We start from the raw sequence: 13359 nt of genomic DNA, 5'->3' as shown, positions 1-13359 counted from the left end.
TGAAAAATGAAGATGGTGAATTTCAAAGAGAATCATCTTCTGCTGACGCATAGCATCCCACTCCAAGGCTCTTACCATTTTATCTTTCCCTATCTCTCCTGCTCTCTCTCTCTCTCCTGCATGCAAGCTCACGCACTCACACTCACACTCACGCACACACACACCTCTGTCTTTTCCACTCCCTTCTGCTCCGACTGTATTGCTGATTTTGTCTCTGAGTACTCTGTGCACTCCCCTTGTGGCAAACATTGTGACATTCTTTATCTTAACCTCCTTTCAACTTCATTTATTTTTTCGCTCCGTCTAACTCTCTTTCTCTTCTCTCTCTCTCCTTCTCTCTGCCATCACCTTTCTGTCACTCAGGCAACGCGGCCATTCCTCCTCTTTTCTTGTTCCCTCTATCCACACTTATCCCCTGGGGAAGTTTGCTCTTAGTTATTTCGGAGTGACTTTGTTTGCTGTCATGGTTGAAGCGTGGAAATAAGCACATCTTTAGCCTAACACCCCACTCCCCCCGAGAGCTCTCCGACATGGGTTTATTTATACCCAAGCACCTTTATGCCAGCCTGTCTCCTTTTCTCTCTCCCTCCCTCTCTCTCTCCCTCTCTCTCTCCTGTGCAATCCTCTTTCAGCACGCCTTGGAGCGAAACCTGCCAGGTCCCCTCATCACGCCGGTAAGTCACTGTGTTCATGTAATTAAGATAAACAGGCCCGTAATTATACAGCAGCAATTGGCTTGATTACTGCGAGACCTCCGCGGGCCTCGCGAAATGACACTCCGACGTGCCATTGATACGAGACCGTCAACAGATAACATACTTGAGTCTGATGATTATAGAGCCGAATGGCGCCAAATTATAGAGCCGAATGGCGTGTTGTCATAATGTCTTTACTAAGTCATGTCATGTTATGCTAGTGATTGCTGTGAATTGTCTGTGAGGGTGAAGGAGTCAGTGTGCATGTCGGAAATGAATAGTCTTTTCGACCAGCTGTTCAGTCAAGGCCAACAACTTTGAACCACAAGACTTTCATTTTGAACAATTAGTTTAAATCTGCACTTTCGTGTGTGAGAATGAAACCTAACAACTTGAAACAAAAAAAACAACCAGCCTTTCCCATGACCTCGGCTGTCCACACAATATGATAACCACCGGCTCCCATTTTTCCCAACGAAAGCCCAAAAACTTAGAGCAAAGTAGGAGTAAGGAGGCCCTGCTAGAGCCCTGGAAAACCACACTTACCTCTGAAGCTGACGTTGAGCAGGAAGTCCCTATAGAGCTTCCTGCCATCCAGGCTACGCATGGCGTCGCAGAGCAGCGTGGTGTTGGAGCAGAGTGCCCTCTGCATGCGGTGCAGCGCGTGGGCCATGGCATACACCGCGTTCACCACGAACATGATCTTGGACTCCGGCTCGAAGTTGGACTCGTCCACGGCCAGGCTGTGCTCACACGGTTTCTGAGGCACACCCAGGCTGCTGATGCTGCCGCTGCCACTGCCACTACTGCCCCCTAGTGAGCACTGAAACTTCTGCTCCCAGAAGTCCCAGTACCAGGGGTTGCGTGCGTTGTTCTCAGGCCGCAGCCGCGTGAAGTGTCGGTTGAACTCCGGGACGGCATGGGCGGCCAGCTCCAGCGTGATGGCGCCGTCGGCCGAGGCCTCGTGGCCTTTGACGATGCTCTCCTGGGCGCCCCAGCCGTCGCTGGCCACCCACAGGAAGGAGGCGTTGAGGCGGGCGGCGGCAGCCAGCAGCTCGCGGGCGTCGTCGCTGCGCAGGAAGAGCACGGCCACGCGCGCGTTGGCCTTCTGCTGCAGCTGCCTCACCACCGCCTCGTAGGACGAGCGCTTGGAGCTGGAGCGGCCCACCTTCTCCGAGGTGGCGATGCAGATGTTCCGCAGACGCGCCTCCTGCTCGAAGGCCTCGATGCCTGTCTCGCCGTAGTCGCCCTCAGACGCCACCGTGGACACGTAGGTCCAGTTGAAGACCCGCAGGATCTCGGCCATGGCCTTGGCCTGGTAGAAGTCGGGGGGGACCGTGCGGGCGAAGTAGTCGTAGCGGCTCTTGTCACTCAGCTTCGCACTGGTGGAGGCGTAGCTGATCTGGGGGATCTGGAATAGCCGCAACAAGTTGGCAACCTGCGATGAAACAAAAAAAAATGAATGGGAAAAAAAGCGCAACAACAATAAAAAAAAATTGTCGAGAGAGTGAAAAAATAAGAGAGAAGAGAGTAGAGAGAGGATCACAGATGTAAACACTGTTTTCAATCAGTGAGTCAGCTTTGCCTGAATTATTTAGTCTATGAAACAGAAAAATACAGCATTCCTTTTCCAGCTTCTCTTTGCATTCTCTATATCACAAGTCACATTAGCCCATTTAACATTTAACACATGCTCCCGACCGAGCCTGAGCAGAAAGCTGGCTTTGCTTTCTGGTCAGACGCACTGTGCTTCTGACACATCTGAACTATCAAAAGGCACTGCAGACCGACTGGATGCCTCTCTGTAAGTCTGATAAAGCCATGCACTCTGGGAGATGTGATGTTTTATTAAGCATGGTTCTGCTCAGACAAGATGCCTTGACAAGATGCAGTTGCGTAAATAATCCAGGCTTTAGGGGGAAATGACAGATCTTGGCATGTTTCAGTATGATATTGTATCAAAGAGTTGCACTAGTCGTGTTAAGCCTCGATGGTTTCTTGACAGCAAGGCATTAGTGTGTGTGTGTGTGTGTGTGTGTGTGTGTGTGTGTGTGTGTGTGTGTGTGTGTGTGTGTGTGTGTGTGTGTGTGTGTGTGCTTGTGTGTGTACATGTGTGTGTGTGTTTGTGTGTGTGTGTTTGTGTGTGAGCGTCCTAGCGGGGAAGAGTTTATTGTGGTCAGCCTGTCTTTGACACAGTTACGAATGACAAAGATTAGTGCTGCTGCATAGGCACTCAGTCTGCAGTCTGAGTTCTTCTTGAGCATGTGTGAGCGACCGAGCGACATGTGTTTGTGCTCCAGCCCTGCCGCTTGTTAGCTCAGCACACACCAGATATGCTAAATGACACCCACGCAGCGAGCCCCGGCCTATCTGAGACCCGCAGCGCTGCACGTCCCCGTCCCCGTCTCCCCCCCCCCCCCCCAGCCCTGACTGGTGCACGGCGGTGGTGGCGTCTGCTCACAGCTGATAACCTGTTCCTTTTTTTCCACGCATCTCCCTCACTTCATACATCGCAGGCTTTGAGCCGTTGCTGCCCCGAAATCGGATCGCCGCTGTTGTTCTAAATTCCTTTGTGGCCCAGTGAGGGGGAGACAATTAAGGCTCGACCCAATATAGTCGCTGTAACATGTAAGGGGGATGTAAGGGGGATGTGACGAATTCAAAGATGGGGAATGCTGAGCTGAGCGTGTGTGTGTGTGTGTGTATGTGTGTGAGTGTGTGTGTGGGTGTGTGTGTGGGTGTGTGTGGGGTGGGGGTGGGGGTTAAAACTCAGCTCTATGTTCATCTCTGGCAATGGAATGGGATGTGATTCCACCAAAATAGGGAAAAGATAGCACTGTCAAACATTAGCAATTAGTTCTGGATGGATCAGCACACAACATCCAACAATTCAGTCGGCTTGCTTGTGGAATGAATGGAGCACAGAAGGGAAATAACCTTTGAAATTACCCCAGAGGGAGAGAGAGAGAGAGAGAGAAAGAGAGAGAGAGAGAGAAGTCAGAGAGGTAGAGACTGAAAGACAAAGACAAGGAGGCTAAAAGATGCATTTACAAAATGTAAGAATAACAGATCTCTTGGGGTGATATGGGTTTGACAGCAGAGATGCTTCGGCCAAAGCCCACAATGACTGCATGGAGAGGAAGAAACAGTGACTAATTGTTGGTGATGAAAGGCCGGTGGAGAATAGCAGCAGTTAAAGAGAACAAACAGTGGATGAGGTCACACTCTCTAGACCCTCTCCAGGACAGCGAAAAAGATACGTTTGTGATGAAAAAAATAATACAATGACAGAGAGTAGGGGAACAGAGAGAGAGAGAGAGAGAGAAACAGAAAAGAGAGAAAAGGAAAGATTATGGATTCCAGAGCAGATAGGGAGGAAAGCAGCCTTTTGTGAAGTCACAGAGGGAGGGTGCGCGGTGGGGTGGGTATGCTAAACTATGCAAATGCAAATGCCTCTGTCACTGGTGCTACTCGAAAGCAGAGCCACACAATGCACACAATGTCATAGCGATAGCTCTAATCTGGGCACGTATCCGGCTGGAGGGAGTGGGTGAGAGAGAAGAGAGAGAGAGAGAGAGAGAGAGAGAGAGAGAGAGAGAGAGAGAGAGAGAGAGAGAGAGAGAGAGAGAGAGGAGGAGCGCGGGGTGGATGAAGAGACGTAATTTGCGGCACAATAGACACACAAATAAGGGTGTTTGTGTGCAGTAACTGTGTGTGTGTGTGTGTGTTGGGGGGGGCACTGAGAGTTCTCACGAACACACTCCCTTTTAAATAATGGATCAGGTGCTCTCTTAGACAGAGAAAGTGGTTGGTGTTTGTTGTTACGAGTCAGTGCTTGCCGAGTGCACGAGCTCCGAAACGGAAACACTTTCGACAAATAAATATACAACAGCATAAACAACACGGCCAAATCGAAAAACTCATTATTCTGAGGTTGCCGCGGAAAGTCCAAAGTGATCAGGCGCTTCACCGGCTGATGGCAGAAATGTCAACTCCCAGCCACACACACACACACACACACAAACACACACACACACACACACACACACACACACACACACACACACACACACACACACACACGCACACGCACAAACACACAAACACACAAACACAGACACACACACACACACACACACACACACACACCGCACACATACATACAAACACAGACACACAGACACACAGACACACAGACACACACAGGCAGACACACACACACACACACACACACACATACAAATACATAAACTAACAGCTTTCAAGCTTCACCAAACAAAGATCTAATTTATTTTTTCCTCTCCACCTTCATCTAGACTCACCCGGATGCGTCTTAGAGAGCTTTCGAGATGATGATGATGATGTGTCTACTGTGCCTGGTCGAGTTCAGAGTGGCATGCATCAAACAGCTCTGTCACCTCAGAGGCTGTAACAAAATGGTCCTGTAGACATTTGTCTCAATACACCCCCGCTAATGAGACACAATATTTCTATAATGTCTTTGTCACGTCACACAAAGAGGTGATTTGAAACAATTTCAAAGCCCTGTATCTCCCAGGCAAAATGGGTATTCACGACAGTGGCCATGAATAGTGCTGCAACATCCAAGACCCTGATATACATTTCTTTTGAAGGTGTCTCCTGCACAATGGCTGATAAGTTGAGTTTTCTGACAATGAGAAAAAAAAAGTTCTATTATGCATAAGCGGTTACATCACAGAATGCCAGATACTCTCGGCAATCCTCTCTGGCACATAGCCTTTGTATAAGGTCTGTGATGCTGTCTAGTGTTTGCTGCACCTTCTCATCCTTTCATTTACCGTTGTTAATTAAACTTTCAATAATTCCGTAAACATTCCAGCCAAGTCCCCTCAGAATGTGGACTGCCAAGCTCAATGATGGATGGCACCAATCTCAGAAGCATCCACAGCCCTTTGTACTCCTCTCGGTAGGCTAAATCGGCTTCAGCCCCTGCACCTCCATCTGCACCTCATTGCTTTCCTCCTCTGCATCCTTGTCTACTTTCAGATCATCTGCTCTCTGCTGAAAACCTTGTTTTGAGCACGTCCTTTATGTGCGTGTTGGTGTAGTAAACAGATATGAGATTGCATTCGGAGAATTCATGGCACATTCAAGTAACCTATTAATGGTGAAGGGACAAGGACACAGAGGTACTAGCAAACACTTCCTGCAAGGAGATGAGACCTCGAGCAGACCTGAGCTCCTTCTGAGTGGCATATAGAAGTGTACAGAGACGTCATTATCTGCATCTAAATCTGGTCAGGCAACAAAAATATCTTTCTCTGTATCTGTATTCGGATAGAAGACTGGAGGTGGGCTTGGATCATACCGGAAGTCAGGTTAAATCAGGCCAATATTGAATTTTTTTTACCTTATTTTCATTGGCAATGCAATTGGAGTGCCTACAAAGCATCACATTGATTTAATATTGGAATATAATTTATCATGAAATACATTCCCACATCTTCATACTGTAAGCTACTTTAGAAAAAATATTTGTATTATGAACTAGCCTAAGTTTTATGAACTGTCGGTTGATATGTGTTTCACATCCCTGCCTCTGCTTATTGAGGCACAATGTACAGATGGTATAAGTTGTATCACTTGGGCTGATTGTAAAGTGACTGGTTGATTAGCGATTTTATTTTTGGGTGGCTAAGGCACTGAGGTGTTTCAGACTTGGGCGTTAGGGGTTTAGAAAAAGCTTCTAGGTGTGTTATGGGTAACTGGACTGCATTTGTGCATTTGTGCTTTTCCATTCTGGAGGTTTAAAGCACTGCACAAAGAAGGCCTTGCATTCTCTCCCATCCACCCTCAAAGGCAGTCATTGCTCAGGTCCTACACAATGTTCCTTGCTCAAGGACACTTCCACAGGAAGTGTGGAGAAGCAGGATTTGAACTGGAACATTCTGGTTATCATAAAACTGATTTACCTCCTCAATTACAGCATTCCCCTCACGTACCTTTGACCACACATTATTTACTGTTTACATTGGGGACAGATGGACTTTATCACAAATATCAAGTACTGTGTGACGGGGCACCTGAGTGACCCGCCACTGCAGCCTGTAGGCTGCTGCCTTACTGGACTGGTGTGTGTGTGTTGCGTGTTCTATGTTCGTATACGTGTACAGTTTACATGTTCCGTTAACGACGTCTTTCTGTTTAACACTCTAAGGTCCAAGGGCTTTTAGACTTTTCTAAATTGTCTGACATGCCTTGATGTTTTTGTACATTTTGCTTAACTAAAAACATTGATGCACAAATGAAATATATGATTCTATTCTAGAAGACCTCAACAATAATATCATGTAAGTAAAAGGAATGTAGTAAAAAAAAGTTTAATTTAAATCAAACGTAAACATACCCTTGGAAAAACCTTGTTTCATAGGTGCTCAGACTTTGTACAAAAACACATTGTAAAGATTTATTCACAAGACTTTTTATTTCTGAGCCTTGTAAACATAGGTGTTGGCTAAACACATGTTAGTTTAGCATTCAGAAAGTATGTCTTGTTTCACTACCACATATTTATAATTTCAGAGTGTCCTGTGCCATTCCTAAATCTGTGCCCCTACATATGCATATTGATGAGTTGGTGTGAACAAACCTGTGACACCTCTCGCAAAGACAAAGGCCATATCCTAATTGCCCTAGAATGTCTTTGTGGCCCAAAACCCCCGGAGTGAATCTTGCCACACCATGACCCAATGGAGATCACTGAATCACCATCCCCTTATCATATGAATAGCTGTCATTTGCTAATGGGTGGGTCCTTAGCAGCAGAAACCCCACTCAGATACCAGAAAGTGCAACACATCAGTTCTATTCCCCTGACAAAGTGCTTATTTATTTAAACATTTTGAACTGTATATATTATAAAAGAAAAGGGTTCAATGTTTCCGTGGTTGTTCTTTTTATGTCTCTAAGACGAAAACTCGCGGAGCTTAACATTTTTTTTGACAAAAAAATAAAAATATCCCGGACGAGGGATATAGACCTTTTAGTGTTAAATAACCACACAATTTCAATGTCTTGTCAATATGTTCCGTTTATTTAGTTTAAAATCATAACTCATATTCTCACATTGCATAACGTCTGTCTTACTGTTTTAAGTCTTGTCTTGTCTTGCGTGCGTCTGTTTGTTAGTGAAGATGGCGCGAGAGTTCAGAGTAGCCTACTGTCGTAAATTCCGGGTTAAGCTGAAATAACCCGTAATCGTTTGTTTCGAATGGCTGATTTATCATGTGTGGCTATGTCGTCACTGAGCCCTGTTTACTACGTTAGTGTAGTTCCCTTTCCCAGCTACGTGGGACATTTGTTTAATTAAGTATGGCTGCTGTGAGCCACAGGTGTTGGTGCCTGGGCCGATGCCACACCTGCTATTAATAATTGGCATGAGCCAATTGGAGGTAGTGTCTAGGCTACTTAAACACCCTTTGCTTTTGTTCGAGAGAGTTGCCAGTTTAATAGGACGTTAGTCCTTGGAGCTCTCACTGGACTAGTTACCTGGGTTCTTTTACCTATGTTTTGTTTAAGAGTTGTTGTGTTAATAAGGTGTAAGCCTTACGAGCTCTTCCATCAGACCAGCTAAGGTGGTCTTTTATATGTAGTCGACTGTTTAATGTGCATATTTGTATTGAGGCTCTGATGTCTATTGCTATGTCTTTTGGAAAGTATTATTTATATTAATTTTGTACTGTCATTAGTTTACTGCCTTGTGCCTTATTTGGGTAGAATAAAAACCCATCTTTGAACATCTTCTCCCTCCTGAGTCCTCCTATGAGCATAACAGCATAGCTCTAACCTCGAGGCTATCCCGACCTTTAACATACTGAAACAAAGGCAACATGGAAGGGATCACCATTTTTTTGTTTTGATAGCGTTAGAATTCAGTACGGAACCGTTTATGATCGTTGATTGTCCTCAGTTATAGTTTGGACCCCAAAACATTTTTTTTTTTTTTTTTTTTTAATGTTATTATGACCTGCCGCGCGAGAGCCGATTTTCTGTCAACGATTCCCGGGACACTGAAACACCGGGGTGCACGAAATTTGGTGGGCATGTAGCCGCACTAGATTAGCGTGGAACCATTGATTTTGATCCGTTGCACCCCCGTCGGACTGGAGCCCTTTTAGAGAGGGCGGGGCGATTCAGTTTGCTGTGAATAAATCTAAAACCGTAGGGCTTAGGAGGACCACATTTTTTTTGTATGTTGGTCTTAAGAGGCCACTTTAACCATTCCACTACCACTTATTTCATGTATAGCGCCACCTAGTTACAAATGAAAAAGCAAAAATGGAGTGTTGTAAAAAAATGATAATTGTAAGTTGACAAGGTCAGAACTGCAAGAAATCGGAGGTGAGGGATCATTATGACACCTTCTGACTGCACGTTAAGTTTCGTGGAATTCCGTTGACGGGGGGCATGCAATAAATTGATTTATATGGTTGTACACCAACTGGCCTGTAGGTAGCGCGACACAGTTTTCTTTGAATATCCCGAGAACCGTAGGGCCTTGGAGGGCCAAATTGTTCTTGTATGTTTGTGTTAAGGGGCCATGTCAACCCATACCATAACCAGTCATTACATATATAGCGCCACCTAGGTAAGAATTAAAAAGCAAAAATTAGGTGTTTTAATCGCATATATGTCAAAGTGCTCGAAAAATGACCAAATTTGCCAGGGACATCAAGCCTGCAACCGTCCATCTTCGGTAGAGTTTTCTGATCGAACTCCTCCGACAGATTTAATGGTAACGCCTTGAAATGTGGTCAGGCTACTCTTCAGCCATGGGCGACTAAAAGTTATATTGGATTTTCTCATTAGTCGGAAGGTGTGGGCGTGGCAGGCCCTCAAACTTTGCCAACTTGTTAGTGCTTGCCACAAAACACAAAGTTTCTTATAACTCAATTGCATATATGTCAAAGTGCTCGAAAAATTACCAAATTTGCCAGGGACATCAAGCCTGTAACCGTCCATCTTCGGTAGAGTTTTTGTTCATGGATGGAGCAAAATGGCTCTGTAGCTCCCCCTAGAACATTGCAAAAAACCCTGTGAATTGGGGTTATTTTGGCATAGCTTGACGGAATTTGGTACACTTCTTCATCATGCTTGGACGCACCAAAAAGTCTCTTGACGCCATGGTGGCAGGTCCACAGGAAGTCGGCCATTTTGAGTGGAAGATGCGTTTTGACGGCGTTTGCACACCTCGCATCTGATCGAACTCTTCCGACAAATGCAATGGTAACGCCTTGAAATGTGGTCAGGTTACTCTTCAGCCATGGGCGACTAAACGTTATAGAAGATTTTCTCATTAGTCGGAAGGTGTGGGCGTGGCAGACCCTCAAACTTTGCCAACTTGCCAGTGCTTGCCACAAAACACAAAGTCTCTTATAACTCTTGCGAACATTGTTTGATCCAGAGAAAATGTCTTAGAGTGGACGCTGGCCCGAACCTGTACATATGCCTGTATATATGCCTGACTGATATCACCTATAGCGCTACCTGTTGGTGGTTGGAAACTTCACTTTGTTTCCACACCTCTTTATGTGACCTGTTTTAACAAACTACATTGCAAAAGAAAAATCTACCAAAAAAGTAGTACACAAAACATTACATTACCAAATAATCAAAATCTATCACAAATAATTCCTTTAATACATACAAATGAAACACAAACCAATTTACACACACAAAACACATAAAAACACACAAACACACTGACAACCATGACTCATTCTGTGCCAAAACGGCGCATATTTCGGTCATATTTTGTAACGCTTTGCGTTACGTCTAGTTAAAGACATGTTGTTATTGAAGACTTCAAAGAACCATATTTAAATGTAATACAATGCAAGAGTATGAACTGTCATAGATATGAACAGAAAACGTTGCTTTCTAATGCACTGTTTGTATGACATGGAACCATCTGCTCAAAATCCCCCAAAGTGTTGAGATTTCTGAAATGTCACTTGTATGTGAATGCAACTGGTCACAAAGTCTGAGCATCTACAAACCAAAGTATGATATGTGTGACAAAAGATTACCTATTCACTCATTACCAATTTTTTTGCAGTGTTACAAAACCTGTTTACTGACAAAAAATACTTCAGCCATCAATTGGCACTCTGAGATCCAGATGAATGTAGAGTGAGCTATAAATTAAATGAATTATTATTATTTAATTACACCATTTCATATAATATTCGTGTATTAGTGGATCAATCTATCCATTTCATCTGCCAAGTGTAACAAAACATTTGGTCCAACATCTTCCATTGTTTACCACCAGACAGCTGCTTTGTTTTACACATGGACACAGTTTTCAGGCATCTTAATCTAGGTAAACACCAAAATGCAATAAAAATGGCAAGTAAGACAACAATGCCAAGTGCTAAAACCAAGAGAAAAGGCCAGATCACTGCCAAATGTTCAGCAATCTGTATATAATAGATCTAGATGTACACCAATCTGTATAGTAAATCTAGATGTCCATCAATCTGTATAATATATCTAGATGCTCAGCAATCTGCAAAATAGATCTAGATGCTCAGCAATCTGTATAATAGATCTAGATGAAAAAAGCACATTTTTTAACACGTGCACTGCCCTATGCACAGTTAAACAGGGCTTATTGTATCATATTTAATGCACTGATTCAGTTGCTGAATTGTTAAGTGATTCTCCTTACCTGTATGGACACGCTGCTGTAGGAGCCACCGATGACTCCTGCGATGGCAAGCGGGCTGTCCTCCTGCAGCGCGTACGAGCCGTCGGGGCAGATGAACTCAGTGTCGTCCACCTTGGTGAGCGAGGCGCGCACGAACTCCAGTGCCTGCTCCAGGGCGTAGGTGTCGCGCGAGCACGTGTCCAGGATGTGCACGCCCAGCTGCACGCCGGGTAGCAGCGACATGTCTTCGTTGATGCGGTCGATGGCGAACAGCATGGCCTCCAGGCGCTGGATGCCGCGGTCCTCGTTGATGCGGCCGCACTCGTCCATGCCCATGCCCTTTTCGTGGATGGGGAAGAGGCCGCCGAGGACCAGGTCGCCGTCGATCTTGATCTCACGGCGCGGGGTGTCTCCGCAGGAGGGCAGCAGCAACCTGGCCCCCATCAGGGCCAGCAGGAGAGGCTGCACCCCCACTGGCATGGCGGGTCACAGGGGGAGGTGTGGTGGTAGCGGAGGAGGAGGTGAGGAGAAGGTGGTGGTGTCGGTGGCGGGAAAGGGAGGGGAGGGGTCTCTGTCTTACCGGGGAGTTGGGACGAGAGGAACGTCAGGGGAGCAAGCGGGGGCCCCGTGGGTGGGCCATGTACCAGTCAGGGAGTGCTCAGCGGGATCACACATCGAGGGGTGCACTGAGAAAGAGAGGGATAAAGAGAGATAGAGACAGGAAAGAATGACAGAATGAGGGGATTCATTAAGCTAATTGAATTAAAACAATGTATATGTATATAATATGATATAGGGCAGGGTAGTGTATTGCTGAGAAGGACAGAAGCACATTCCCTTTAAAAATTCCTTTGCCCTCTCCCTTTGTGTGGCATTGCTCAATAGTACGCCTGTCCTCACCAAACCCCCCTCCATAGTCTGAGTAAATGAACTCTCTGCACAGAGAGGGACACAAAAAGCCTTCAGCTTTGACCGCTCTGGTCACCGGTGCTGCCTGGGGCCCTGGGGCCTGTGGAGTTGGTTGTGTCTCCAACGGACAGAAAAAACACTCAAAGTTTCTTGCTCTGCACTTTCAATGGCTTAATTAAATATAGGCCTGAGCCCCCATTGGCTGGGAGGTGCTAACGCCACTCAGATGAGGGAGCTGATATCTAAGCTCGTGTTTTGATCTCGGGGCTCGGAAAAGCCTCCTTAATCTGATTTCCCTTTTGCAGATTCCCCAGCCGACCGTGCATTTATGCGCCGTGCCAAAAGCCTGCCTAGTTTTTCTCCCCCCTCTTTTTTTTTCTTTCTCTCTGCCTTGTTTCCCCCCTTTCCATCCAATGCCCTGGCATCTGCACAAAGTTGAGCTGTCTGTCCTAGGGATTCATCCAAGCCTTGGATAATACTCAACCCGTGCAATGGTATCTCATCCAAGCGAGGACGGCACACAAAACAGCCAACACGCAAGTTCCTGGCCCGCGTCGCTGAGCTGAGCTGAGCAGAGTAGGAGTGAGAATGAGAGAGTTAGAGAGAGAGAGAGAATAAAGAGAGAGAGAGAAAAAGAAAGAGAGAGAGCAGGAGTAGGAGCAGGAGCTCTTCTGTAATCTGGCCCAACTTCCTCCTCAGCAGTTAGGGACAGCAGGCGCTAACGAGACAGGAGGACAATGTGTTTGTTTATGTGAGTGATGGGCTGTGTGTGTTTCTGTTCAGTGTTGGTATGTGTGTGTAAATGTGTGTGTGTGTGTGTGTGTGTGTGTGTGTGTGTCCGTGTCATGTTGGCTCCCCTTTTGTGTTATTTCCCCCTCTCTCTCTTTTTCCTTCTTTCTCTCGGAAGAGAGAAGCAGGGGATCAGGGAAGGTTTTTGAGAGTGTCACCCACAGCTGGCAGGAGCTGAGACTCTCCAGGGCGATGGTGCTGACCCAGATTTGAGCCAGCACCCTCAAAGGGTCAGGAGAGTGAGTGGGCACTCTGAGTTTGGCCAGGAACTGG

General features: G+C 46.0%; 1 protein-coding gene across 1 annotated transcript in view; it reads right to left on the bottom strand.

The window, feature by feature from the left end:
- The window catches only part of grm3 (glutamate receptor, metabotropic 3), a gene marked incomplete at its 3' end in the record, with an annotated part of 27337 nt that extends 15496 nt beyond the window's left edge, over window positions 1-11841 (bottom strand). The window contains exons 1-2 of the mRNA XM_080842669.1: window positions 11410-11841; window positions 1242-2133 (exon numbers count right to left, since the gene is read on the bottom strand). Of these exons, the coding sequence (XP_080698795.1) occupies window positions 1242-2133; window positions 11410-11832 (1315 nt within the window). The 5' untranslated portion in view covers window positions 11833-11841. The remainder of the gene's footprint in view (window positions 1-1241; window positions 2134-11409) is intronic.
- Between the last annotated feature and the right edge of the window lie 1518 nt (window positions 11842-13359).

Source organism: Sprattus sprattus (genome assembly GCF_963457725.1).
Source record: "Sprattus sprattus genome assembly, chromosome: 7".
NCBI classification, from domain to species: Eukaryota; Metazoa; Chordata; class Actinopteri; order Clupeiformes; family Clupeidae; genus Sprattus; species Sprattus sprattus.
Note: the sequence above shows the minus strand (reverse complement) of the source record. Positions and strands in the feature narration are given on the sequence as shown.